Source organism: Anopheles arabiensis, chromosome 3 (assembly GCF_016920715.1).
Source record: "Anopheles arabiensis isolate DONGOLA chromosome 3, AaraD3, whole genome shotgun sequence".
Lineage (NCBI taxonomy): Eukaryota > Metazoa > Arthropoda > Insecta > Diptera > Culicidae > Anopheles > Anopheles arabiensis.
The window spans coordinates 32,189,982-32,215,794 of NC_053518.1; the positions used below are offsets into that span (position 1 = coordinate 32,189,982).

Consider the following 25,813-nt stretch of genomic DNA (forward strand, 5'->3'; position numbering starts at 1 on the left):
GTCGGTCGAGGGAGTAGTGTGTGCCAGCCTGTGCCCGTACCTCTCAGCCAGCCAGCTAGACTGTCCCTGCGATTTTTGCGCGCACCGCGGTGTTGGTGGTGACGGACCGGTTTCACGGGGACGGCGTTAGAATTGGTTCCGCGACACTTCGTTTTTTTCCTTTCTTTCTTTGTTTCGTTCTGGTTCTATTAGTTGCTCAGTTCCGCGTCTTCTAGTGCCCATTGTTCGTACGTTGTGTATTTTTCTAGCGTGCGTGCGTGTGTGTGTTCTAGCGGCGTAGTCGCGGTGTATTTGCGCTATATTAGTTATCGCGCGACGTGCCCCTTTTTTTTGCTGCTACTGCTGCTGCCGTTGTCCGTGAGTGGATAAATAGGGCTTGCAAAAATATACATCAAATGGTGTGATATATGCGCGAGAGCACAGGGCTTGTGTGGTCAAGTGGACAAGCACAGACGACGGCGACAATTTCTTTTGCTAACCAACCCCCAGCAGCGCAATCAGCATCCCAGGGAGAAGGAGGGTGGTTTTGTTGCCGCATTTGTGCCGCGTTGCCTATTGACGCGTCCGAGTTGCTAATTTGCATGCCGCCGCTGCCTGTGCTACCCCTCCGTGCTACCAGCGGACGCGAAACGGAAGCTTGATCGCCCAAAGCACGCACCAGCCGAATTTGGATGTGTCGCGCCAAGTCCACACCATAGCACAGGACGCGGTGGCGCAAAGCAGCAGGCTGTGAAAAATCGATTAATATTTAATCGTGGCAAAGAGGCGTGCATGTGTGTGCATGTGTGTGTGTGTGTGTTTGTGTGTAGGTACGTCACCAATTCTGACAGCAAACTACCGGCAGGACGAGGAGACCTAGAGAACCCGTTAACGTCATCGCCCGGTTGAAACACAATAGAGAGCACTCCGAGAGTGTGAAGCCGATGCAAAAGAAAATGCATCTCGAATAGAGTTTGTGTGTGTGTGGTTTTGTGATGAATTGCAGTTCTTGCACAGGCTGTGAGGTGTACGTAGTGCAAAGAAACACGAACATCATCGCGCCAATCGTCGACTCAGTGAATTGATTTTATTTCAAGTGCAATTAAGCTTGAACAACGAGCGCGCTCCTCAACCGGAAACCGACTGCGACTCTCAGTGTCTCTCTCTCGCGCTCTCTGTGTACTCCAACCCCCTCACCGATTTTGGTGGGACCGCAGACAGGCGGAACTGGTACCCCAAGAGTGCTGTGAAAGTGAAGATTCTTGGTGTGTTGTGTGCTACTGTGTCTTGCGAACTTGTGCCGCTTCAACGGGCGCGCTTACCTGCCTACTGTCTGTAGCACAACGAAACGAAAGAAAAAGTGAGCAGCACGATTAGACGAAGAACCTATCTAGCTAGGGCCACCACTAGGGCCGGCTTCTAACCCGACCCTGTTGTGAAGAAAGAACAATCAACAAGAAGGCAGACAGACAACAGCAACATCATGGCGACGCTCGTGGAAGGAATCATGATAGCGGCGATGGTAAGCAGTTTGTTTTGTTGTAGCCATTTAACCTTTCTTACACACACACACACCTCCCAAAATCGGCGTTCCGGTTGGTCACTTTTGTGGCGGGGCTTTGGGGTAGGTTCGATGGGCAAGTTTTTTTTTCTTAATTTTTGGGGTTTTTGGGCCGATTTTTGAAGGTGATCTCATCACAGATTCTTGCATCACAGCGGGTGGTGGTGTCTTTCAGGGTCAATGGGGAGATGATTTTTGGAGAATTTTGTAACATATACTGGGGTGGGGGTTACCTTGGTAACCTGAAATCGATGCAAATTTGTTTTGTGAAACACGGCCGCCTACTGCTGTGGCTAGTTGGTATTTTGGGATCATGGCTACAGTTGGAGCCTTTTAATATGTACAGCTACAGTTGCTCAATAAATTGATTGTATACTTAAATTTCTTGCAATCATTTTGCAATATTTTGTCCAATTCTCAAGCTAGAGTTCACATTTCGTTGCCATTATTCGATAGATAATCTTTTTGAGCAGTGATTTCGAATATAATCATAATTTGTCAATCACATTTTGGATAAAATGTAAAAAAAACATCATTATTTGAAGTCAAACAATTGATGGTACATCTGCGATTAAATTAACCTTACTACAGACCTTGAAGGTCTAAATTTAGTATTCTTGAGCAGCGAAGGCCACTGGCCTACGCAGGCTACATGTTTTGGAGATTCTAGTTCGGTAATAGTCATAAGAATATACAGTCGTTGCCGCTAAATGTTGTCCCTAAATCGCCTTTTTTTGTCTCTAAGGCATAAATTGTCTCCGCTGCCCATCTATTGTTGTCTCTAAGGCATTAATTTTGGGCTGTTAGTTAATCACTTTATTGAAAAAATTAAACGTTATGTCAGAATTTGTGTGATCCATTTTTTTGTATTTAACGTTATTTCATTTTAAAATAATTTATTTGATTGTATTTAAAATATAACAATTGATATGCAAATTGTGTAAGTAAGAAATTCCATGTATTTTAAGTTGTAAACAGAATCAATTGAACTTCAAACAAATCAACAAAAAAATCGCAAGAAAACAATAAAACTACTCTGTTTTTTGCTTTTGTAAGATACAGCTAAAGTTGTGATATGTAAATTTCCTGAAATATCTTGAACAACATAAGAGTCCAAAATCTATGCCCTGGAGCCAAAAGTTAGCAACAATGATTGTACTTCCCAAGAGGAACGAATAAGTAAATTATCCTTGTACTCGTCTCGTTCTCGTGCTCGTACTCGTGTGTGCTTCTTCTTCTTCTTCTTCTTCTTCTTCTTCTTCTTCTTCTTCTTCTTCTTCTTCTTCTTCTTCTTCTTCTTCTTCTTCGGCACAACAACCATTTTCGGGTCTATAGTCTCTATAGGCCTGCTTTTGTACACCACTTAGGTGAGAGAGCTTGACTTTCAGTGATTTATTGATTACACATAGCATATAATTAGTCCTACAAGTCCTACAAATATGATAGGGGAAGGTGAGGGGAGGGGGACACGGTCCGGTCCCCCCTTTTGGGGCTTGATCCCATGACGACGGGCATGCTGTTGAGTCGTACGATTTGACGACTGTACCACGAGACCAGCCTTGTTCTCGTACACTCGGACCGTATTTTGATGTGCAGTGGAATCAATCATTTGAAATCTTATGTAAATTCTACATTTAAAACATTTCATTCTGAATTATCTTGCCTAATGCACAAATTATTGCTTAAACGCGTATTTTGAATTGAAGTGAATCATTAAATTGATTAAGAAACATAGCATAGAATTAGTATTAGTATTAGTATTAGTGTCATAGCAATGACATAACATAATTGTCGCAAAAAGTACAGGGATCATACAAATTATATTTTTTTTAGCCATTGCAAGCTATCTTACGGTAGTTGCCGCTAAATTTAAGCTCCAACTCGCTTATTTTTGTCTCTAAGGCAACAATTTTTGACAACGTTTCACAATTGCTGTTTTTAAGGCTACAATTTATGTTTTTAATGCATCGATTTTTTATTCTTGTAGAAATTATAATAAATCTACAATGCAAAATTTACAAAATTTGCAATATTTGAGCAGATGTATGACAACTGTAATTTAACAATACAAAAATATTACCATGCCTTAGAGCCAAAATTCAACAGCAATGGCTGTAATATAATAATTATATGCATCTGTACCGTTCATTTAGTGGTTCCCTGTATGTTTATTTGCTTCAAACTTGGTTTATATCAAATGGCTACGATTACCTTACAATAATTATCTTTTTTAATATAAATGTCCAGAAGGGGAATGATGAAACTGGTGAACCTGGTAAAATTACCGTCTATCATGCCCATCATAATTATACGGTCCGTCATTTTAGAGTTTATTATTGAGACACACACCCTCAGTCAACGCATTCAAGCGTGAAGTTCACTTGGGGGACCTTGCTCTATTTTATTCCTGTTTTTGTTTTTGTGTGTGTAATAAATACTATGTTTTTGTCGGTCTTCAGAACTATACTAGAGAAATAAATTCCCTTTTAAAGGGTTATTTGTGTCGTGTTTATTCACTCCCTCCCAAATAAAAAAAAAAACAAGAGCAAAAAACATTGTCATCGAACGATCTTGTTATGCGGAATGGGTCGATGTGATAAAAACAAACTAAAAAAAAAAGCAAAACCGACATCGTACGATTGCCACCGGCCGTGCCGGCACCACCGGAGATATAATTAGAACCGGCCGTGATGGCAATGGTCGACATTTTGGCCCCCCACCCCTTGCTGCCTCTCTCCTAGATAGATAGACGCAACCAACCAACCAACCGACTTCGGGCACAAGATGTCAACAACCGACCTATCGGCATCGATCCGACACAACCGATGTCGGCTGATGATGCTGCTGCTGCTCTGCGATGCTCTGCTGCTGCAGTTCTTCATCCTGCCCATTATCCTGCCTACCGTGGTGTCCGGAAATGGCGCTATTTTTGTATGATAGGACACATTCGTTTAGTGAGAGAATGCTCTCGCTTCTCGGGGTCTTTGCTTTCCCCTCTCTCCATAAAAGGTGCAATGCACTGCACGGAATGAAGTGGAGTGTATGTGAGTGTGTAGTGATAAATATAGTGTCTTTGTGGGAAGGGTGGGGACACAGAACGATATTGGATCGTTAGTAAATCTCCCATTTTTATTTCCAACTTCCAAACCCGGCACAATATTGATTGGTGGCCGACGAAGCAAAACTGACGTCGGATGGTGACAGGATGTCAGGGTGCAGAATAAAGCTCAGAAAAGAAAAACAAACAAATGCTCACAAAAGGATATAACAGAAGAGAAGGAAGAAACCCGATAGCGCTCATTGTTCCATTGGCATACAAAGTAAATCGGGTGGCAGCGCGCGCCATTATGCCCGATCGGTATGAATATTAATATGCAAAAGGCCCGAAGGCCCGAGTGCGTGTTGCTACCACTACTACTACTACTACTTTGTGACCCGTTGTTTGATGTGCCGGAGGGCCGGAGAAACCATGGCGGCCGGGGGACCTTGATTGCTAGAATAATAATGACATGTGTTGTTACCACCGGGGTAAGGCTTCTGTGTCAGGCCCTGCTGTCCGGGAGTCGCGGTGTATCAGATTCCGATTGAATTCCGATCGATATGTATCCTAGCGCTCTACAGCGGTACGGTTTTATGACACTGTTATTCTGCTTGCCTAGTGTATGTGAGCACCCTTAAATTTTGCTTCTAGAAGGCATCCTTCAGCACAATAAAGAACGAGTAGGACTTATTAACCATCTGCAAGGGGTAAAAAATCCCGTCCAAAAAACCTTTTAGCTTGATATAGTTGGTTAATGGAGACAATCGCTACGTACATTCTGAAACAGCTCCACATCGACGAAACAAAACTTGCCCGCCTGTATGCCGACCGGCGATTGCGTGCGATGCAGCACCATGCGCAGTCCCTGCTGGATGTCACGGTCCATCGCTGGCCATCCGCAACCGTACACGCTTTTCGAGAGCTCAACTGCCTACGGGACCCACCCGGGGACGTTTATGAGTTTGTGGTTAGTGTTGCTTAAAAATAGACAAAACACGCATAACGTGTCGGACAACGTTACCTGGGTAGAGAGGCGCGTTCCAAAATAACACGCGCTAAACGTTTCGATCGTGATGACGACGAACAGTATCGCAAGATTGAAAAACGCAACACTGAGCTTATCCTTGGCGAACAAGGGCACACAATCAAATAAGTTAACGTGTGCTTATAACGTTTGTCCAGCGCACTGTGCTACTTACTGCAATGGTAAAGAAAAGCATCATCAAACACCAGATAAAGACACAAAACACGAGCTGAACCATTAGGATGGGCCGTAGAGCCTGCACGAGCAGGGTGATGCAGTTGAGCGTCCGTTGATGTACATGGATTATGTCATGCAGTTCTTCACGGATGGACTTCTGGTTGGGTATTCGGTGCAAGTTGTCAACCTTGAGCATCACAACGTGGAGCAGCATTTCAGCGTACCGAACAGAAGATGCAATAGTTAGCACCTTCATATGCACGGTACAGGCCGTTACGAACATCATCGGCACTATGACTGCGATGTAGAGTGTGTAGTGAAGAATGTTGGTCCGATGCTGGAGTCCGTAGAAATCTTGCTCCATGTGAAGGGAAAATTGCCGATGTGGTGCCACTTGAGAAATTTCCCAGATACGGATAGTGTCATTTGTATCATGGTAAGATTGCCATACGGATTGAAAGTACACCCCGAAGCTGGTTATTACTGGTGCCACAAGGTAGAATACAATTAAAATCATCATCGAGAAACAGTATCTGTTGGTGTAGCGATGGATTCGATGGTTAAACTGCAACAGTTGCTCCCGTACAGTCTGTAGCGGATGATGGTCTCTGTACACTGGAGAAATAAAATGTATCCAACTTCACAGAAAAACGGGCCTACACATAATGCCCTAAATGCGGCAATCTTACAATATTTCGTCAACCTGATGACTTGCTCGATGAATTGTCTGAAGGAATTGTACACCGACCAGAGCGCCATCCCACCGCAGAAAACGTTTCCCACGAAAGCAAGCTCCGCCATCGAGCAGATGAACAATTCCACATCACTGTAGTCTGTCGCAAGTTTCGGTATGGCCACGGTAATCCAGAACGCCACGAAAGCGACCGGATAGCGTACCCGGGTGGTACGATCTCCCCAAAACCCAAGCCGCTCCTGAATGTACAGAAGCAGCGGCAGGACGGCACGATCGTTCGGCAACTCTTGGAAAAGCATCTAGGATCTGTTCTTTCTGGTGTTTGGGACAGGTCGAATGCCTAAGGCAGGCAGCGTACTGATAGTCTAGCCAGGAAAAGGTACCTCATGTTTTACAGCAGGACGAGAAGAAACTTGACGTATGGGTCACACAAGTGTCACAATTTATTGGTGTTTACCTATTGGCTGTTTGTTTTACTCGGAGTAAATGCAGTTAATGTGCTGGTAATTGAAGAGTATTTTTTGCTGGTGGTTATGTAAGCACTATGTAACATTCGGTGGTAAGAACAAAAACGATCACTTATAGATGTATTAAGACAATAACCGATCGATGAGTCGCAGTTCAGGACGACATCACGTCGAAGTTGACAGTTCGTTTTTATTTTTTGTGTCAGATGTTTTGTAACATAAAGCAGTTTAAATGATTAATGAACTCCATTTAAAAGTACATCCTGAAGCTCCGCGAAGAAGGAATATGATGTGTAGAGCATCTTCGAAAAACAAAAACCTCAGTAAAATTGAATAGATTTTCTGGCTTTCTACTCCGAACAGGGAAAAAAGCTTGTATACTAGTGGTGGGAATAATCACTCAGGAAATAACCCACACATATTCCGTGTGAGAGAGTGAGAATGGTGAATTAAACCTAAGTGAGTACTCTTTAGGAGTAATGCAAAACTAATGGGATTGAGTTCTTAGTCAGTGTGAAGCGTTAAATCACTCATCGAGATGTAATTCTCAAATGATTCAATTAATTGTGAGTGAGTTTCTATTCATCAGGAAGAGCTTAATCCAGCTAAATCCGTGAAATGAGCAAATAAAATTTCTAAAAGGTGATTTAATTCAACACATCACGGTCTAAGAAGAATCGTACAGACATTTAAAAATCGCACACATTTATTGTAATGATCTACACTCATTCATGCTGACAAAGCAGTCAGGGAATGTCAGGGAATTGGTCTAAGAAGAATCGTATAGCCATTTAAAAATCGCACACATTTATTGTAATGATCTACACTCATTCATGCTGACAAAGCATGTCAGGGAATATCAGGGAATTGTTGATTCGTTTCTGAAGATCTATTCTCAAACGTTGATTCTTTGTACAGATGAACTATAAGAAACTAGATTTGTTGGAAACGGCAAAACGGAGATACATCAGATTCCGATCCTGTCTGCGTGCGATCTTACATCATTCCCGCCCTATAGGGCATCCTTCAGCACGATAAAGCAGGAGTAGGACTTATTAACCATCTGCAAGGGATAGAAATTCTCGTGCAAAAAACATTAGTTTGATGTAGTTAGTTAATGCAGACAATCGCTACACACACCTTCTGAAACAGTTCCATATCGACGAAGCAAAATTTACCTGCCTGTATGCCGACCGGCGATTGCGTGCGATGCAGCACCATGCGCAGTCTCTGCTGGATGTCGCGGTCCATCGCTGGCCATCCGCAGGCATACACACTCTCAGAAAGCTCCACTGCCTATAACTCCCCGTGGGTGTATATGAGAAGTTAATGTTGCTGATTAACAGCCAAAACAAACACGTCAGATGTGATACAACATTACCTGGGTAGAGAGACGCGTTCCAAAATAACACGGACTGAACGTTTCGATCGTGATGACGAGGAACATTATTCCGATGTTGAAAAATTTTACACTTAAGCCATCCTTATGAGAAAAGGGCCAACCATTAGTTGTTATGCACAAAACAGTCTCAAACGTGCAGTATTACTCACAGTAATGGTAAAGTAGAGCATCATCAAACACCAGATTAAGACGCAAAACACGAGCTGTAATAATAGGACGGGCCGTAGGGCCTTCACGAGCAGGGCGATGCAGTCGAGTGTCCGCTGATGTACTTTTATAATGTCATGCAGTTCTTCGCGGATGGACTTCTGTTTGGGTAGGCTGTCTACCTTAAGCATCACAATGTGGAGCAGCATTTCAGCGTACCGAACAGAAGATGCAATAGTCAGCACCTTCATATGCACGGTACAGGCCGTTACGAACATCATCGGCACTATGACTGCGATGTAGAGTGTGTAGTGAAGAATGTTGCTACGATGCTGGAGTCCGTAGAAACTTTGCTCCATGTGGAGGGAAAATTGTCGATGTGAAATATCCCAGGTACGGACAGTGCCATTTGCTAGGTGGTAGGATTTCCATAAGGATTGAAAGTATACCACGAAGCTGGTTATTACTGGTGCCACAAGGTAGAATACAATTAAAATCATCACCGAGAAACAGTATCTGTTGGTGTAGCGATGGATTAGATAATTAAACTGCAACACATACTCCTTCAGCGGATCCTCTCTATAAACTAAACAGAAAAATGGGGAAGGCTTTGTTGAAATTACATTGCTAACTGAGATATCTCAAGCGTACTTACAGTGCTTTGTCAAACTGTTCACTTGCTCGATAAACTGTCTGAAGGCATCGTACTCTGTCCAGAGCAGCATCGCACCGCCGAAAACATTCCCGATGAAGACAAGCTCCGCCATCGAGCAGATGAACGTTTCCAGATTGGTGTAGGTAGTAGTAAACTTCGGAATACATACAGTAATGCTAAACGCCACAACAACAAACAGATAGCGTGCCCGGTAGGATTCACCCCAAAGCCCAAGCCGCTCCTGAATGTACAGGAGCAACGGCAGTACGGCACGATCGTTCGGCAACGCTTGGAACAGCATATCGGGTCTGATATTGGCTGCGCGTCACGTCGAATGTCAGCCACTGACTGATACAAGCTACACCAGGGTAAGGATAGCTCGTTACACAACACGCCGCGCGACGGTTCAGGATTGGGAAGATTCAAAAATACATACTTCAATGGTATATATTTTATTTTATTTGAAGTGAATGAATTGCCTGTCTTGGTGGAAAGCGGTGTAGGGAGGAGTTGTGATTTAATTGGTGACATTCGCGTTGTATACCCGCACTAACCGACGCGAAGAAGCACTTCTTCAATGAGCCGTACTTTGCGTGCGAATCACTGCAGCTTGATATCGGGGAAAAACGATTGTCGAGCCTGAATCACTGTAATTAAAATGCATCCTTAAGTACCACGAAGAAGGAATACGACATGTTGAGCATCTGAGTGAAGGAGAATAAAAAGACAGTCAGAATAATTTAATAGGAAGTACCAGCGCGCTCCCCCTCTAATCCATAAACTGATGGCACACACCGCACCGAACTGCTCCATATCGACGAAGCAAAACTTGGCCGCCGTTAGCCCTACCCGGCGCTGCGATCGCATAATCATGAAGCTGATGTGCTTACGCATTTGCACATCGTACTCGTACCAGCCGGAAGCGTACAGTGCCTGCCCGACGTTGATGCTCTGTGAGGATGGAGCGCAAAACAGAGTTGCAAGAGAGTAAATTTCAATGCTACGGTACATACCTCCTGCGAGAGCTGCGTTCCGAGATAGCAATAGCCAAACGTTTCTATCGACACGAACAGAAATAGCAGAAACATGTTGATAAACTTTACATTGATGCCCTAAAAATTGGGAGATATATTACGTTCGTTGGGCGTTTTTTGGTTTGAAACTCATTAGCATGATTGTAACTCACAGAAACAGTGAAGTAAAGCAGCATCATACACCAGATCAAGATGCACAGCACGAACTGCATGAGCAGGAGCGGCTGAAGTACCAGCTCCAGCAGTTCGGCACAGCGAAGCGCTCTCTGATGAAGTACCCATACCTCAGACATCCCGTCGGATCGCTGGCGTACGTCCGGCAGTGTCTTCAGCAGACGAAGCTTTAACACTACAATTCGCAGCACCGTTTGGCAGTACTTGATCATGTTAAAAACAGCCACAACCTTCACCGTTGCGGTGTAGGCACAAAGGTACATGAGCGGCAACATGAACACGGTACAGACGCAGTACCCAAGCAGCGAGGTACGATTGTCCAGCCAGTAGAATCCCTGCTCGAGGTAGAGGGTAAAGGCGAACGTGGTGCTGCTGTTGCTCGCCGTATCTGCCATCGCTGCGGTGTAGCCGGCAATGTTACTGCCCAGCGGTGCAACACAGTACACCGTACAGACGCAGCACATGTAGAGACAGTAGCACAGGGTGTACTTGTGGATGCGAAGGTTCAGATCTGTGAGGTTGGTCCTAAGTAACATGGGTTGATTGTCTTGGAACACTATACGATGAGGATTGGAGAGGATATGAAACATCACACAAAGAACAACCTGCGAATAGCAGTCACACGGTATCGTCTTCGCTACTCTTACCAATAGCAGCGAATGCTCGCAATTCGTCGACCAACGGTACGAAGTGATTATAGCACAGATAAAGCTGCAGCATCCCGGCAAATACGTTCGTTTCGAGTATTAGCTCGGTGTAACCGCGGATCGATGCTTCCAGCGTTTGATAGCCGAAACACAGTTTGGGGATGAGAATGCCGAAACAGTAGGACAGAAACACCGCGACGTACCTGTAGCGATATTGTGGCACGTCCCAGACTCCGATGACTCGCAGCAGGCGTAACACTAGCGGCATTACGTCCGTGTCGTCAGTCGGCTTGAACGAAGTCATCGTGCAAATGTTGGCCCTGGTCAGTGTGATATTCACTTATATTCCCGAGGCTTGCTAGGAACATCATCGATCGACTCTGGAGCAGGAAAGACAACAAACAAACAACGGCCATTTGCTGAAGCTAAAAAAAGCGTAGTTCAATTGACAGGCTTTTTACGCAATGTATAATTTAGCTGACAAAACAGATGTCGTTGGTAGTTGACATTGAATTGATTGGGTGTGTCCTTTTTGTTCAAACAAATCCCTTTCGTTATGACATGCTATCTCGGGGTTAAAGTATTGCAAGAAATATTTATTTAAATTTCAATCGTACTCTACCGTGCGCAACACACATCGGACATTCAGCTAACGCAGTATGCCTACGCTGTGACATGTGACAAGACGAACTTTATGCAGGATTTTGTCAACTTTGGAGCCAAGTACTCGACGACACAAATAAATGTGGAATTGCACTATCCCAGGCTTTATATGAAATCCTTCAGCACAATGAAAACCGAGTAAGTTGTCTTAACGACCTGAAAGACAACATGTTTCCAGGAGGAGAATACATTCTCGATCGACTATTAGTCCGCAAACACAGTTTCATTCTCACCTTGGCAAACAGCTCCACGTTAACCGTGATGAAACCGCACGCCGTAATGCGTAGCGGTAGCTGACTGCGGGCCACAATGGTTGAAATCATTTTTTGAATTTTCGGATCATGTTCCTCCCATCGGAACTCGTACGATTGGCGGGCAATGAGCGTACCGGTGGTGGCTAGTTCGGTGCAGAAGAAACAGTAGCCAAACATTTCGAGCGTCATGTTGAACATAATCAGCAACCCGTTCATTCCCGTCACATCCAGCCCGACGATGAGGATGTAGAGAAGCGTGAAGCACCAGGTCAGAATGCACAGAGCAAGCTGTACGGTCATTACAAAGCTTAGCGTTTGATTGAGTAGCGCGACACAGCTGAGGGAAAGTTGAATAGGAAATGAATTTGTGATGTACTGTAGAATAGATGCTTGGTAGAAGCACCGCATTACCGAACAGCCCGCTGATGCAATTGAATCACTTTTTTCAACTCTCCATCGATGGCATTTGAGGTGGCGTGGTTCAAGTTATTAACCTCTATAATGACGAGCTGAAGAAGCGTGTTGCAATATTTGATCGTGGTTAAGATGGTTAGCAGCTTTGTGGCATTGTTGTACGAAGCGACAGTAAACACTAGCAGCGCTACTATGCTAAACGTGGCATAACCGTACACGGAACTACGATTATCAAGCCAGTAAAACGATTCCTCCAGGTTAGGGTAGTACTGGATCGATATAACCGATCCATTTTCAACACTAACCGATGCCTTGTATATAGAGCGGTATGTCATCAGACATGGTGCCAGCCAGTAGAAGGTGGCTGTCACAGCTATGTACCAGCAGAACACTACCGATAGCTTTTGTATCTTTACATTAAACTTGATCAGAATTTGCTCCGACGGGGAATCTGACGGATGAGTCGCAGTGGGGTACACTGAGGATACGGCGTAGTAGAATAAGTATCAGATTGCTATTGCCATACTTGCCAAGCGCACAACTCACCCACATCAACGAAGGAGTCAATCGCGTTTAGCAGATCTCTGTAGTGGCGATGCTGACTGATGAAGCAGAAGAAGCCCACGTAAACGTTGGTGAAAAAGATCAGCTCACTTAAGCCTCGTATCATGGCTTCGGTGTTGGGATAGGGAAAGCACACCTTCGGTACCAAAACGGCAGCAATGTAGATGAACAAATTCAGGAAGTTGATTGCGCCAAAGCGCGTCGTCTCTTGGGTTAATCCGGACAACTTCAACAGACGCTTCACGACAGGCATAACTGCTTTCGGGTCTTCTGGGCTTAATCTCAACATCGCTGTGGAACGGTCACTGGGAAGTGTTTAGCAAAAAGCTACGCCTCCCAATGAAATGTAGCCCATTTTATACGCTCAGATTATCAAAGTTCAAGAAAAATTCATAATTGATTGGTGAACGTACCCATTGGCTCATTGTTTTATTTCAAGCAAATGTGTATGATTTGTGGTAATTGCGGAAGCGCACTTTTTGCTTGCTGTATTGTGGAGAAGAGGTAATTTGAAGTGCAGTAAGCACCAGTGCGCTTTCCATGGCCAAAAGAAAAACAATTGATCGTTTATAAATGTATTTATATGCCTGCGCGATGCAGGGCTAAGGACTAAATCACATGGAAATGGTTTGGTTTTTTCCCACGTGAGAGTTGTTGCATCTTGATCTAGTTTGAATGATTCATGCTCTCGGATCGATCCAACATACAGCCAGACTAAGTATTAGCAACAATAAATAAGCAATGGAAAATTTAGAACGCAATTCGTACATTGGTACAAGCTGCCAGTCGAACGTTGCTACAATGCTTTGTAGAGATGGAAAAGATATCACTAGAGAGTCCGTCCAGAAGTTCCTTCAGATAGTACAGATTTAGAACCGATTACTAGTATTTAATTGTAATAATTACAGTCGTTTATCTAATTATACAGTAATAGCTTCATCCTGTACCTTACTATGATTAGTAGTGTTACAAATACACGACATGTGTGTAAGTTCGAAATACATAAATGACCAATAATCTGTGAAATTTGTAACACATCCTAATTCCAACAGAAAAGATTGGATCCAATTGTAAAGATCGAAAAGATATATTTGATAACAAATTTTGAGCACACTTTGTATTACATGTTAATGCTGTGTTTTTTTAAATTATGGTCTGTTTTCTTTATATTCATATTATTCATATTATTCATATTATTGATGCCCTCCTTTTTTTTAATTCATTTATCATTAATTCTGGTAAGAATGTCAGCGCATGATGCGAGACGACAATGAAACTATCATGCATTATGACGTTTTCGGTGCTAAATATGTGATGTAACGAGATAACTGCATTACAGTATTTCCATGCGTTACACAAAATCCCTTAGCACAATAAGCACCGAGTAAGATGTCTTGACCACCTACAAAACCGGATTTTCGTAAATATTCCTGTACATAATATGATCTGTAATGCTGCTGCTACCACTACTACTTACCTTAGCAAACAATTCGAGATTGATCGGGATAAAGCCACACGCTTTAATCTGCAGCGGTGCTTGGCCACGGGCGATAATCATTGCAATCATTTTCTGTACCGCAGGACTGTGTTTTTCCCATTGAAACTCGTAGATCTGTTGGCTAATGGTCGTTGCAGTATTTGTAAGTTCGGTGCAAAATAAGCAGTAGCCTAACATTTCCGATGTCATGTTCATCATGATTAGCAAACCCATCATTGCCGTTACGTCCAGACCGATGATCAGGATGTATAGAAGCGTGAAACACCATGTCAGTGTACCTAGGGCGAGTTGTAGAGCCATTACATAGCTTAACGTTTGGTTGAGTAAGACGTCACAGCTACGAAAGTGATAGGAAAGAAAAATGGTCATCTTCTGTCGTTGTGAGACAATTCGTCCAGTGGAAGTAGCATACCGTATTGCCAGCTGATGCATTTGGATGAGTTTTTTGAGCTCTCGATCGATGTGTTCTGGACTTACAAGGTTCAACTCATCGATACCGATGCTGACGAGGTGAAAAAGGGTGCTACAGTACTTGATCGTGGACAGGATCGTTAGCAGCTTTGTCACATGATTATATGAAGCAAAAGCAAAGACTATCAATGCCACTGCACTAAACGCGGCATAGCCGCTCACAGAACTGCGATTGTCAAGCCCGTAAAACGATTCCTCCAGGTTCGGGTAGTATTGTATCGACTCGATCGATTCATTTCCCATGCTCTCTTCTGCTTTGTGTATCGAGCTGTACGTTACAACACATGGTACCATCCAGTAAATAAAGGCTGCCACTACTATGTAGCGACAATAGAGCACGGAGAGTATATTTATCTTAACGTTTAGCTTGATTAAGGTTCGTTCTGATGGGGATTCCGGTTGTTGGGATGTTGGGTATACTGTTGATTCAGGGAAGGAGAACAATACAATGTCACTATTGAAAAAAAAGCTTTCAAAGCGAACACTTACCGATATTTACGAAGGACTGAATTTCATCGAGCAGATCTCTGTAGTGGCGATGCTGAACGACGAAGCAGAAGAAGCCAACGTAAACGTTGGTGAAATAAATCAGCTCACCTAATCCACGTATCATGGCTTCGGTGTTGGGATAGGGAAAGCACACTTTGGGAACCAAGATCACAGTAATGTAGATGGACAGATTGACGTAGATGCATCTTCCAATCTGTTCTGTACCCGGTCTGAAACCCGACAGCCGAAGAAGACGCTTTGCAAACGGCATAACTGCCTTTGGATCTTCTGGACGTAGACTCAACATCGCCGCAGCAGCACAACAGCTTTGAAACTGACAAACGCAACAATTGTATCGTAAATAGCGAAGTATTCCCATCGTCATATGTGAAGATCACACTCATTCATAATTGAATGGTGGTTGATTTATAATGTAAAATAGCATTAGAAACAAACTGGTGTAATTTGTGCCCTTTGAAGAAATAGGATATCATGTAATCAATGGCGGCCGTCTGGAAGCAAATTTAGAAACTCAAAGATTGGCAGCAATGTCTGCAAAGAATCAATGAAGAGTATTTGTGTGTGTGTGTGTGTGTGTGTGTGTGTGTGTGTGTGTGTGTGTGTGTGTGTGTGTGTGTGTGTGTTAAATACAGTAATTTGCCTAATTGTGGAGTTTAAGGCTCATCATATATTACTCTCAACGATATCCTCATGACATGACAAATACTGCAGTTATGACGGATACGTGTGGAAATGCCATATCTGAAATGTATGGTACGTATGATTTGTAGTTTAACCCATACCATCGCGGTCAAGATCAAGGAGCGTATAACAGGGCTATAGCTTTTTGATTAATCAATGCGTCATAGAAAAAAGGGATAGACGAGTAAAAAAAAACAATCAAATACTAATAAGTAGACTTTAAACTGTGTTATTCAATTGGGCAAAAATCACTTCCTTTATTGGCTCTCGTCAGTAACAGCATACTCTGTTTGGAAAAAAATTCTAAGTCTAATTCAAACATTCGAACATAAGGACATCAACACACGGTATTAAGTATCCAAACAGAGACGACACATCTGCATCTTGCTCAGTATATTGCTCGTTGATAAATCACAAATCTCTTTCAAATAACTTGCATATGGTAACATCGGTCCCTAGATGAAATCCTTTAGCACGAGAAGAACGGTGTAAGATGTCTTGACAACCTACAAGACAGGATATTTGTGAAAAACGACTACATGATCTGTATTGCTCCTTGCTACCACTACTAACCTTAGCAAACAATTCGAGATCGATTGGAATAATGCCCCACGCTGTAATCCGTAGCCGTGCTTGGCCACGGACAATAACCATTGCAACCATTTTCTGTACCGCAGGACGATGTCGTTCCCATTGGAACTCGTACATCTGCCGGCTAATGGTTGTACCGGTGGTAGCAAGATCGCTGCAGAAAAAGCAGTAGCCAAACATTTCGGGCGTCAAATTGATCATTATCAGCAAGCTCATCATCGATGTCACATCAAGTCTGACGACTAGGACGTATAGAAGCGTGAAGCACCAGGTCAACATGCACAATACCAGCTGTAGAGCGAATACATAGCTTAACGTTTGATTGAGCAGTGCGACACAGCTAAGGGAATTATAAGGACGAGCGATGGTGATTAGTTCTCGTGAAACAATTGACTGGTAGAAGCAGCATACCGAATTGCCAGCTGATGCATTTGGATGAGTTTTTTGAGCTCTCGATCGATGTGTTCTGGACTTACAAGGTTCAACTCATCGATACCGATGTTGACGAGCTGAAGCAGTGTGCTGCAGTACTTGATCGTGGACAGGATCGTTAGTAGCTTTGTAGTTTGACTATATACGGCAAATATAAATGTTATGAATGCCACTACACTCAACACGGCATAGCCCCTCACAGAAGTACGATTGTCAAGCCAGTAAAACGATTCCTCGAGGTTCGGGTAGTATTGGATCGCATGCATCGTACCATTTCCTGCGATGTCTTGTTCTTTGTGAATCGAAAGGTATGTTATTATGCATGGTGTAATCCAGTACGCGAAGGCTGCCACTGCTACGTAATAGCAGTAGACAACGGAAATTTGATTTATCTTAACGTTTAGTTTGATCAAGGTTCGTTCTGATAAAGATTCGGGTTGTTGTGACGATGTACGATACACTTTTGATGAAGAGAACACCAGTAATTGCAATATTGGTATTGGAAACCCCGCTCAGCGAACACTTACCAATATTTACGAAAGATTCGATCGTATTTAGTAGCTCTCTGTAGTGGCGATGTTGAGCGATGAAGCAGAAAAGGCCAACAAATATGTTGGTGAAAAAGATCAGCTCACTTAAGCCTCGAATCATGGCTTCAGTATCCGGGTAGGGAAAGCACACTTTCGGTACCAAAATTGCTGCAACGAAGATGAAAAGATTCAAGTAAATTCTTGTTCCAAGCTGTTCCGTATCCTGTCTGAAACCAGACAGCTGAAGAAGTCGCTTTGCGTAAGGCATAACTGCCTTCGGATCTTCTGGACGTAGCTTTTCCATCGCTGGGCAGCACAATACTCTCAGAACTTCGTTTAACTTGGACATTTTGATCCTAGCTGATCGAAATAGTTGTACAAAAAACAAAACAAAACTGGATGATTGAATGATGCGATTGGCTGATTGTTTTTTTACTTGAGAAAACGGGTATTTTTTGTATGGCGGTTGAAGCAGAACATAACCCGCTTTTTGCTGGTTGGGCAGTAATTGCATTTAAATTGCTATTTGTTTCACTAAGCATTCGGTTGTAACTAGAAAGTGACCATTTATGGTCCATATTAAGAAACATTAGATGCATCGTTTAGGACAAAATTACATCATCGTTTTGTGGGAGGCTCAAACTTGCTTAAATGATTGTTCTTATCCTATTTATTTAAACGCCTTCCTTGGGATATATTTAAAATATATCCACGTAACAAGAACCTATAAATCATGTCTGGAAAGCTGAATGGAAATGGTAACTAGTTCCTAAACCAACTCGCTTTAATGCTGCATCCATCCAATATCCCTCATGTCTGGCAGATGGAATAAAATACTTGCTTGAGAACATGTAACGCCAGTTTATTGGCATCCGTCTCATAGGATGTTCAGCTTTTCTCAGTTTGGCTTTACAGTTCGAAGTACTGTTTCCAGCAAAAGTAAAATGATCCAACAAAAACTAATACTGAATCCAAAACCATTGTCTTTATTACATGTTCTATATGCTTAAAGTAAATCATCTTGTCTTATTTGAGATGAGGATGTTAGCAATTAAGTATGTACAAACATTCGATTTTGCCAATAATTACATAGTAGCATATAACTTCTATATCAGATCTTTCAGTACGGCAAGAACCGTGTAGGAGTGCTTGACCACCTGCAATATTAAAAAAAAAACAATTTTCGAACTGGAAGAGCTCAGGGTAGCCGTAATGTTACTCACCTTAGTGAATAATTCGAGATTGATCGGGATAAAACCGCACGCCGTAATTTGAAGCGGAGTTTGGCTGGGGGCAATAATCATCGCCACCATTTTCTGTACCGTGGGATGATGCTGTTCCCATTGGAACTCGTACATTTGCCTGCTAACGATCTTGCCCGTGGTGTCAAGCTCGGTGCAGAAAAAGCAGTAGCCAAACATTTCAAGCGTCATATTGATCATAATCAGCAAACCATTTGTCGCGATTGCATTGAATCCGACGATCAGGATGTAGAGAAGCGTGAAGCACCAGGTCAGAATGCATAGGGCTAGCTGCAGAGCCATTACAAAGCTTAGCGTTTGGTTGAGCAGGGCAACACACCTGAAAGGGTAAGACAAAATGGTTGTATCAGATGTGATAGGTTTCAGAGTTCTTGTTGAAGGTAATAGCTTACCGCAGAGCAAGCTGATGCAGTTGGATGACCTTTTTCAGCTCTCGATCGATGGCTTCTGAAGAGGTGTGGTTCAAGTTATCAACCTCAATACCTACAAGCTGTAGAAGAGTGCTGCAGTACTTGATCGTGGACAGGATCGTTAGCAGCTTTGTGGCATTGTTGTACGAAGCAAAAGCAAAGACTAGTAATCCTACTATGCTGAACGCGGCATAGCCATACACCGAAGTACGGTTGTCAAGCCCGTAAAACGACCCCTCCAGGTTGGGGTAGAATCGGATTGGGTGGTTCGTTCCATATTCCGCTTTTGCTTTGAGTACTGAGTGGTACGTCATCAGGCATGGAGTGCTCCAATAAATGAAGCCTGCCGCTGCTAAGTACCAGCAGTAGAGAACCGAAATTTTATTTATCTTAACGTTTAGTTTGATCAAGGTTCGTTCTGATGGGGATTCGGGTTGTTGGGATGTTGGGTATACTGTTGATTCGGAGAAGGAGAACAATACAATGTAGCGGTGGGGAAAAGCTTGGAAAGCAAAAACTTACCGGCATTTACGAAGGACTGAATTTCATTGAGCAGATCTCTGTAGTGGCGATGTTGAACGACGAAGCAGTAGTAGCCAACGTAAACGTTAGTGAAAAAGATCAGCTCACTTAAACCTCGTATAATGGTTTCGGAGTCGGGGTACGGAGAGCACACTTTTGGAATCAATAGCGCTGCAACGTAGACGAATAGGTTGAAGAATATTTTCTTTTCAAGCTGTTCCGTCTCCTGCCTAAAACCAGACAGCCGAAGAAGACGCTTTGCGAACGGCATAACTGCCATTGGATCTTCCGGGCTCAACCTCAACATGATCGTGATTGCCGCACAGCCACAACGGCACTGGCCGCAGGAGTGTATATTTTGAAAAGATATTCTAGCTTGAACAGTCGTCAGAAACGCCATGTGTACACGGCCATTGGAAATCGCTTAGAATTTAAATACGTACCATCAAATGGAGGAAAAACACACATCAAGCTAACAAACAGGAACAGGTCATTCCATGCACCTGTTACGAAGTGGATCTGGGCATGCATGCGTTATGAATGCCACTACACTCAACACGGCATAGCCCCTCACAGAAGTACGATTGTCAAGCCAGTAAAACGATTCCTCGAGGTTCGGGTAGTATTGGATCGCATGCATCGTACCATTTCCTGCGATGTCTTGTTCTTTGTGAATCGAAAGGTATGTTATTATGCATGGTGTAATCCAGTACGCGAAGGCTGCCACTGCTACGTAATAGCAGTAGACAACGGAAATTTGATTTATCTTAACGTTTAGTTTGATCAAGGTTCGTTCTGATGGGGATTCGGGTTTTTGAGATGTTGGGTATACTGTTGATTCGGAGAAGGAGAACAATATAATGTAGCGGTGGGGAAAAGCTTGGAATGAAAAAACTTACCGACATTTACGAAGGACTGAATTTCATTGAGCAGATCTCTGTAGTGGCGATGCTGAGCGACGAAGCAGTAGTAGCCAACGTAAACGTTAGTGAAAAAGATCAGCTCACTTAAGCCTCGTATAATGGCTTCGGAGTCGGGGTACGGAGAGCACACTTTAGGAATCAATAGCGCTGCAACGTAGACGAGCAGATTGAAGAATATTTTCTTTTCAAGCTGTTCCGTTTCCTGTCTAAAACCAGACAGCCGAAGAAGACGCTTTGCGAACGGCATAACTGCCTTTGGATCTTCTGGGCTTAACCTCAACATGATCGTGATTGCCGCACAGCCACTACGGCACTAACCGCTGAGTGTATATTTTGAAAAGATATTCTAGCTTGTACAGTCGTCAGAAACGACATGTGTACACGACCATTGGAAATCGCTTAGAATTTAAATACGTACCATCAAATGGGGGGAAAAACACACATCAAGCTAACAGCAGGAGCAGGACGTTCCATGCACCTGTTACGAAGTGGATCTGGGCATGCATGTGGGGTGCGCTTATCGAATGAATGTGCACAAAAAGCCGCCTCGTTAAGCATACCACACGGGCGGTTGATTGTTTCATAATCTTTGCCGCCCACCGGGTCCACGATGGATATCTTCGTAAGCCTGCCCTATCGTACGTACTTTGTAGCGCGATATCGCATCGGAGTATCAGAAGATTGAGTGCAGTTGCGTCAGGTGTTGATTGCGTTCGATTCGGAGGAAGAAGAAGAAGATAAAACACGCTTCCAGTGCGTACTCGCCTTGACGATTTGCTAATCGCACAAGCTTTACCAAGAATTTTGTGCTAATCGGAGTACATCAGCATTAGGGTGTGATTAACTGTGCACCCTGGGGGCCGTCTTGCCGTCTTGGAGGTGCGACAGTGAGTGTAACCCATCCCAGTAATCTTCGGTGATGTCCAAGCAAGGCCGCAATGGCCTTACGGTTATCTCAAAGTGCGAATGACGCGCCGCTGAAAGCAAATCAGTTCAAGTCAACGAACGCCTTGAAGAGAGTGCATCCGTGCTTATCGACTAAAGAAGGGGCTAAGGGGATCGGGTCGGAGCACAAGGTCAAGCATTTTTTTTATCAACTGCTTACTCTTTGCGAGGCGCTATACTATGGCTTGCCGTAGCCTTTATGATTGTCGGCTGTGGAGTTTGTTTACCTTTTTTTGTACGGCTGTTGAAGGCCTTGTATTGTTATCAAACTTCAAGTCCCGGCTGTGTAGTGTGTATTGTATGGAGTAAGAATTGGTAATTAATGAACATTTCAGTTGTGTGAGCATAAGAATCTCTCATCCCCATAAGGAATGCTCTCTTGTCGATATACTCGGGAGGTCACAGCAAATCATTGGAACTAAAAATAGACTCCATCACAACGCTAAATGCGTCGCCCTTATCTGCTCTCATTCATTTGTATTTTGTCTGTTTTTTTTCTTCCTTCTATCTCTCCTCAACAGAACGTCTTCCTCAACAGCCTGTCGCTGCAGGTGGTGGTGGCCCTGATCGTCGGCAGCCTGCTCTCGAGTACGTTCAAGTACCATGCGAAAATGTTTATCATCGTGCTGATGTCGTTCCTGGTGCTGGTCGTCCCAATTCCGCTGTTCCTGTTCAAGCCCCGCTGGCCTCTGAATGCGCTGTAAGGACCTTTCCGACGCGTGATTCCTCCGAAGTGCTTAGCTCCCTAAGTTCTTTCAATATTCCTGTTTTTTTTTTTTTTTTTTTTTTTGCAGAATTCCAGGCATTGTGGCCTGTGCATTTATTCGCCTGTTCGGCGTGGAGTACGAAATCCGTGGCCAGGAGCACATTAACGTGCGAAACGGGGGCGTCGTGCTGCTGAACCACCAGAGTGCAATCGATATCGTGAGCAAGTATCACCCATCCCGTTGGAGGGCACAATCCTGCCTCCAGTGATTTTCCACTTTTAATACTCTTCCTTTTGTTGTGCTTTTCACAGTGTTATCGCGATTGCTGCGCGAGTTCCGCAACATCGTGCCGGTGGTGAAGAAGGAGCTGTTCTACATGCTCCCGTTCGGTATTGCCTCCTACCTGGTCGGGGTAGTGTTTATCGATCGCAAAAATACCGCCTCCGCGAAGGACGTCATGAAACGGGAAGCGGTCGCCATTACCAAAGACCATGTAAGTGCTGTTCGTCCCACAGGGACGCGGCGGCCGGTAACGGCATGAATGAATGATAAAGCGTCGCGCTGCACCGACCCTATGCGTGAGAGTGAAAGACAGCTTGCCATGAAATTACATCATCCGCTCTCACTTTGGTGTTTTGTTACAGCTTAAACTGGCCATCTTCCCCGAGGGTACGCGGCACGACAACGACACGCTGCTGCCGTTCAAGAAGGGCTCCTTCCACGTGGCGGTCGATTCGCAATCGATCATACAGCCGGTGATTGTGTCCAAGTACCACTTTCTCGACCACAAGCGGAAGCGGTTCGGGCGGGGCCGGGTAATCATCAAGATTATGCCGGAAATCCCGACCAAGGGCATGACCAAGGCGGACGTGACCGAGCTGACCGAGCGCTGCCAGCAGCTGATGCAGACCGAGTTCGATGCGCTCAGTGCGGAGGCGAAGCAGTACTGCCATAACTGAGGGGCCTGGGCTGCAGTCGAGCAGAAGTGGGATGTATCGGGCAATGCGAAAAGCAATAATAGTCGTACTTGTTGTTGTTGTTGCGGGGACCAGTGCTGCCGGTGCAGCTAGTAGTAGCGAGTAGCACACAGGAAAAAAAAAACACTCACCAAAAACAAAAAATCATTTGCCCGAGTGAGCGGAAACAGCACGGGCACGGGAAAGCCGGCTTGGTGGAAGAAGAGAGAGAGGAAGCATTTTCTTGCGGTACTAAGCGAAGAGACAATCTGTGATCAAATCCTGGTACTATACTGGTCATCATATTCGTGCTTCGCGGCGATATTATCAATGGGAAGGATAAAACAAACCAAAAGAGAGAGAGAGAGAGAGAAAGTGGAAGTGGATGCTTCGGGACGGAAAACAAAAAAAAAAAAACAAAAACAAAACAGAAAACAAAACTTATCATCATCACACTCGGAAGTGTGTCCGAAAATGGTTCCCGGCAGTTACTATCAGACTCGTACCTGGTACCTGAGTACTTTCCTGAGTACGATAAACAATTTTTCAGTCGACACCATCTGAAAGATGTAGCGCAAGTGGAAAGGAATATGCAAGCGTCGTCAAAACAAGATGCACAAGACAGGAAGGTAGACGCACTAAAAGACAGTACTAACATACTATACATATACATACGGCAACATCTGTAGCGCATTGTGGGTAGTAGTGCTCTTAGCTAGTGGGTAGTTTAAAAACGACACTCATTCGGTTGTTGTGTTAATGTGCTAAAAAAACAAACGAGATAAACAATCAGAGGCAGGCAACAAACTGGGAATATTGTAACACGCGTCTAGCGCGCATTTAAACGAACGAGTAGAGATGTGGAGAAAGAGAGTGCAACACAGGAAAGCTGTAAAATTCGAATCACTGCTAGCCCGCGTTAGGTCGCGTCGTAGTAGAAGTCGCAAAACACAAAAGGATTTGCCTGTGTGACTGTGTGTGTGTGTGTGTGTGTGTGAGTGTTTTTGAAACACGTGATATCCTCCTAAGAAATCACGCCAATTATTTACGTTGTAGTGCAACACAAGCAACAAACAAACAAAAACAAATCAAGAGTAGAAGACAAAACAACAACAGCAACCAAATTAACAAAGTAAACGGTGAACGGGCACCAGGAGGAACGTTCAACTTGTCTAGGACAAAGCGTTGTTTAGGTTGGAAATAAAACCAGTAATGGCTAATTTTAGGAAACTACACTCATGGCGCGAGTTCGAGCTTGGGTGTTTAAATGGATGAATGACGTATTGAGAAAGTGTGGGGTCCGGCAGCGTGTTGCGGTGTTAATAGGTCCTTTGCGTGTGGAAAATGGAAAATATGTAAATTATGGCGACCCAACCCACTCCCGCCAGCTTGCTATGTGGCCCAAGCCATGAGAGGGAACGGCGTGTCTACACTCCGTCGTGGTTTATTTTCATTTAACCTTAAGGCTAGGCCAACCGTTCTAATGTGCAAGCGGGTAGTTTGTGTTTATTTTGAGGAAAGCATATCCGAATTTTCCAAAGCCTGGAAGAAATAAATTTCATAATGTAGGTCATGTTTGTCGTTTCGTGCTGCGTAAATGCGATAAGATGATCTGATTTTATTTACTACAGATTTTCAAAAGGTTTACAAACGATGGTTCTATATTTTTTAATATTACTTCCTACAAGACATGCATTCATACAAGCCATGAAAAGAAAGAAATGTTTCAAATTTGATTTTAAACAAAACGGTTCTCTTCTTTCGTTACATAGATCGTTTCGATCGGTGTGGAATAAGCCCGCTTCGAGCAGTTCGTTCGAAAACTGCTCGACAACGGCATACGCCCCCCGCTGCGCAAAGCGACGCCCGCTGCGCCAATTCGAGCAGTTTTCTGCGTAGTTTTTTGCGTCGTTTTGTGTCAAAAAATACGCAAAAAAATACGCTAGACTTCAGCCAAAACTACGATAGCCAGCGTATTTATTGCAGTTTTTAGGTGCGGAACGAGCGCCATCTGTTGAAGGAATGGATGAACTATTTCAGACGGTGGAGCAAAAAAACGGCCGAAAAATTCAAAAATATTGGCGCCCATTCCTTCCTCCTCCTCTTCCTCTTACTCCCTTCCCCTCCCTGCCTTGCCTTATACTTGCGCTTCAGCCCGTGCCTTTCGCCGTCAGCTGATTGTGTGTATGCGTGGGTGTATATGTACATTGCGGTTGTGTATTGTAATTGGTGGGTGTTAGCATTTATTTATTCGTGTGTGACCTTGACGATGCGGGAGAAGCTGGTTCATTTTGGGATTTAAAGTGTTATCGGTGTATTGATGGTTTATTTTATTTCGTGCCGCTGCTGATGAGGCCATTTAATGCCCGTGCCAATCGAGGGTGAAGAAGCCAATTTCAACGTCTAACACTGATCTTGAACGTTTGATGTGTGGCAATGTGGCAATGGGTGTGGCAATAAATTTTTTTTTTTCAATGTG

The 25,813-nt window shown here is 43.8% G+C and overlaps 1 protein-coding gene across 1 annotated transcript; it reads left to right on the forward strand.

Annotated features, from left to right (window-relative positions):
* The first annotated feature begins 11 nt into the window (after positions 1-11).
* On the forward strand, positions 12-24,569 carry LOC120899686 (1-acyl-sn-glycerol-3-phosphate acyltransferase alpha-like). The gene is made up of 5 exons (XM_040305797.1): positions 12-1,501; positions 22,193-22,371; positions 22,466-22,599; positions 22,690-22,871; positions 23,023-24,569. Exons 1-5 carry the CDS (start codon positions 1,463-1,465, stop codon positions 23,335-23,337), a joined length of 849 nt encoding a protein of 282 aa, XP_040161731.1. The 5' UTR covers positions 12-1,462; the 3' UTR covers positions 23,338-24,569.
* Positions 24,570-25,813: the final 1,244 nt, after the last annotated feature.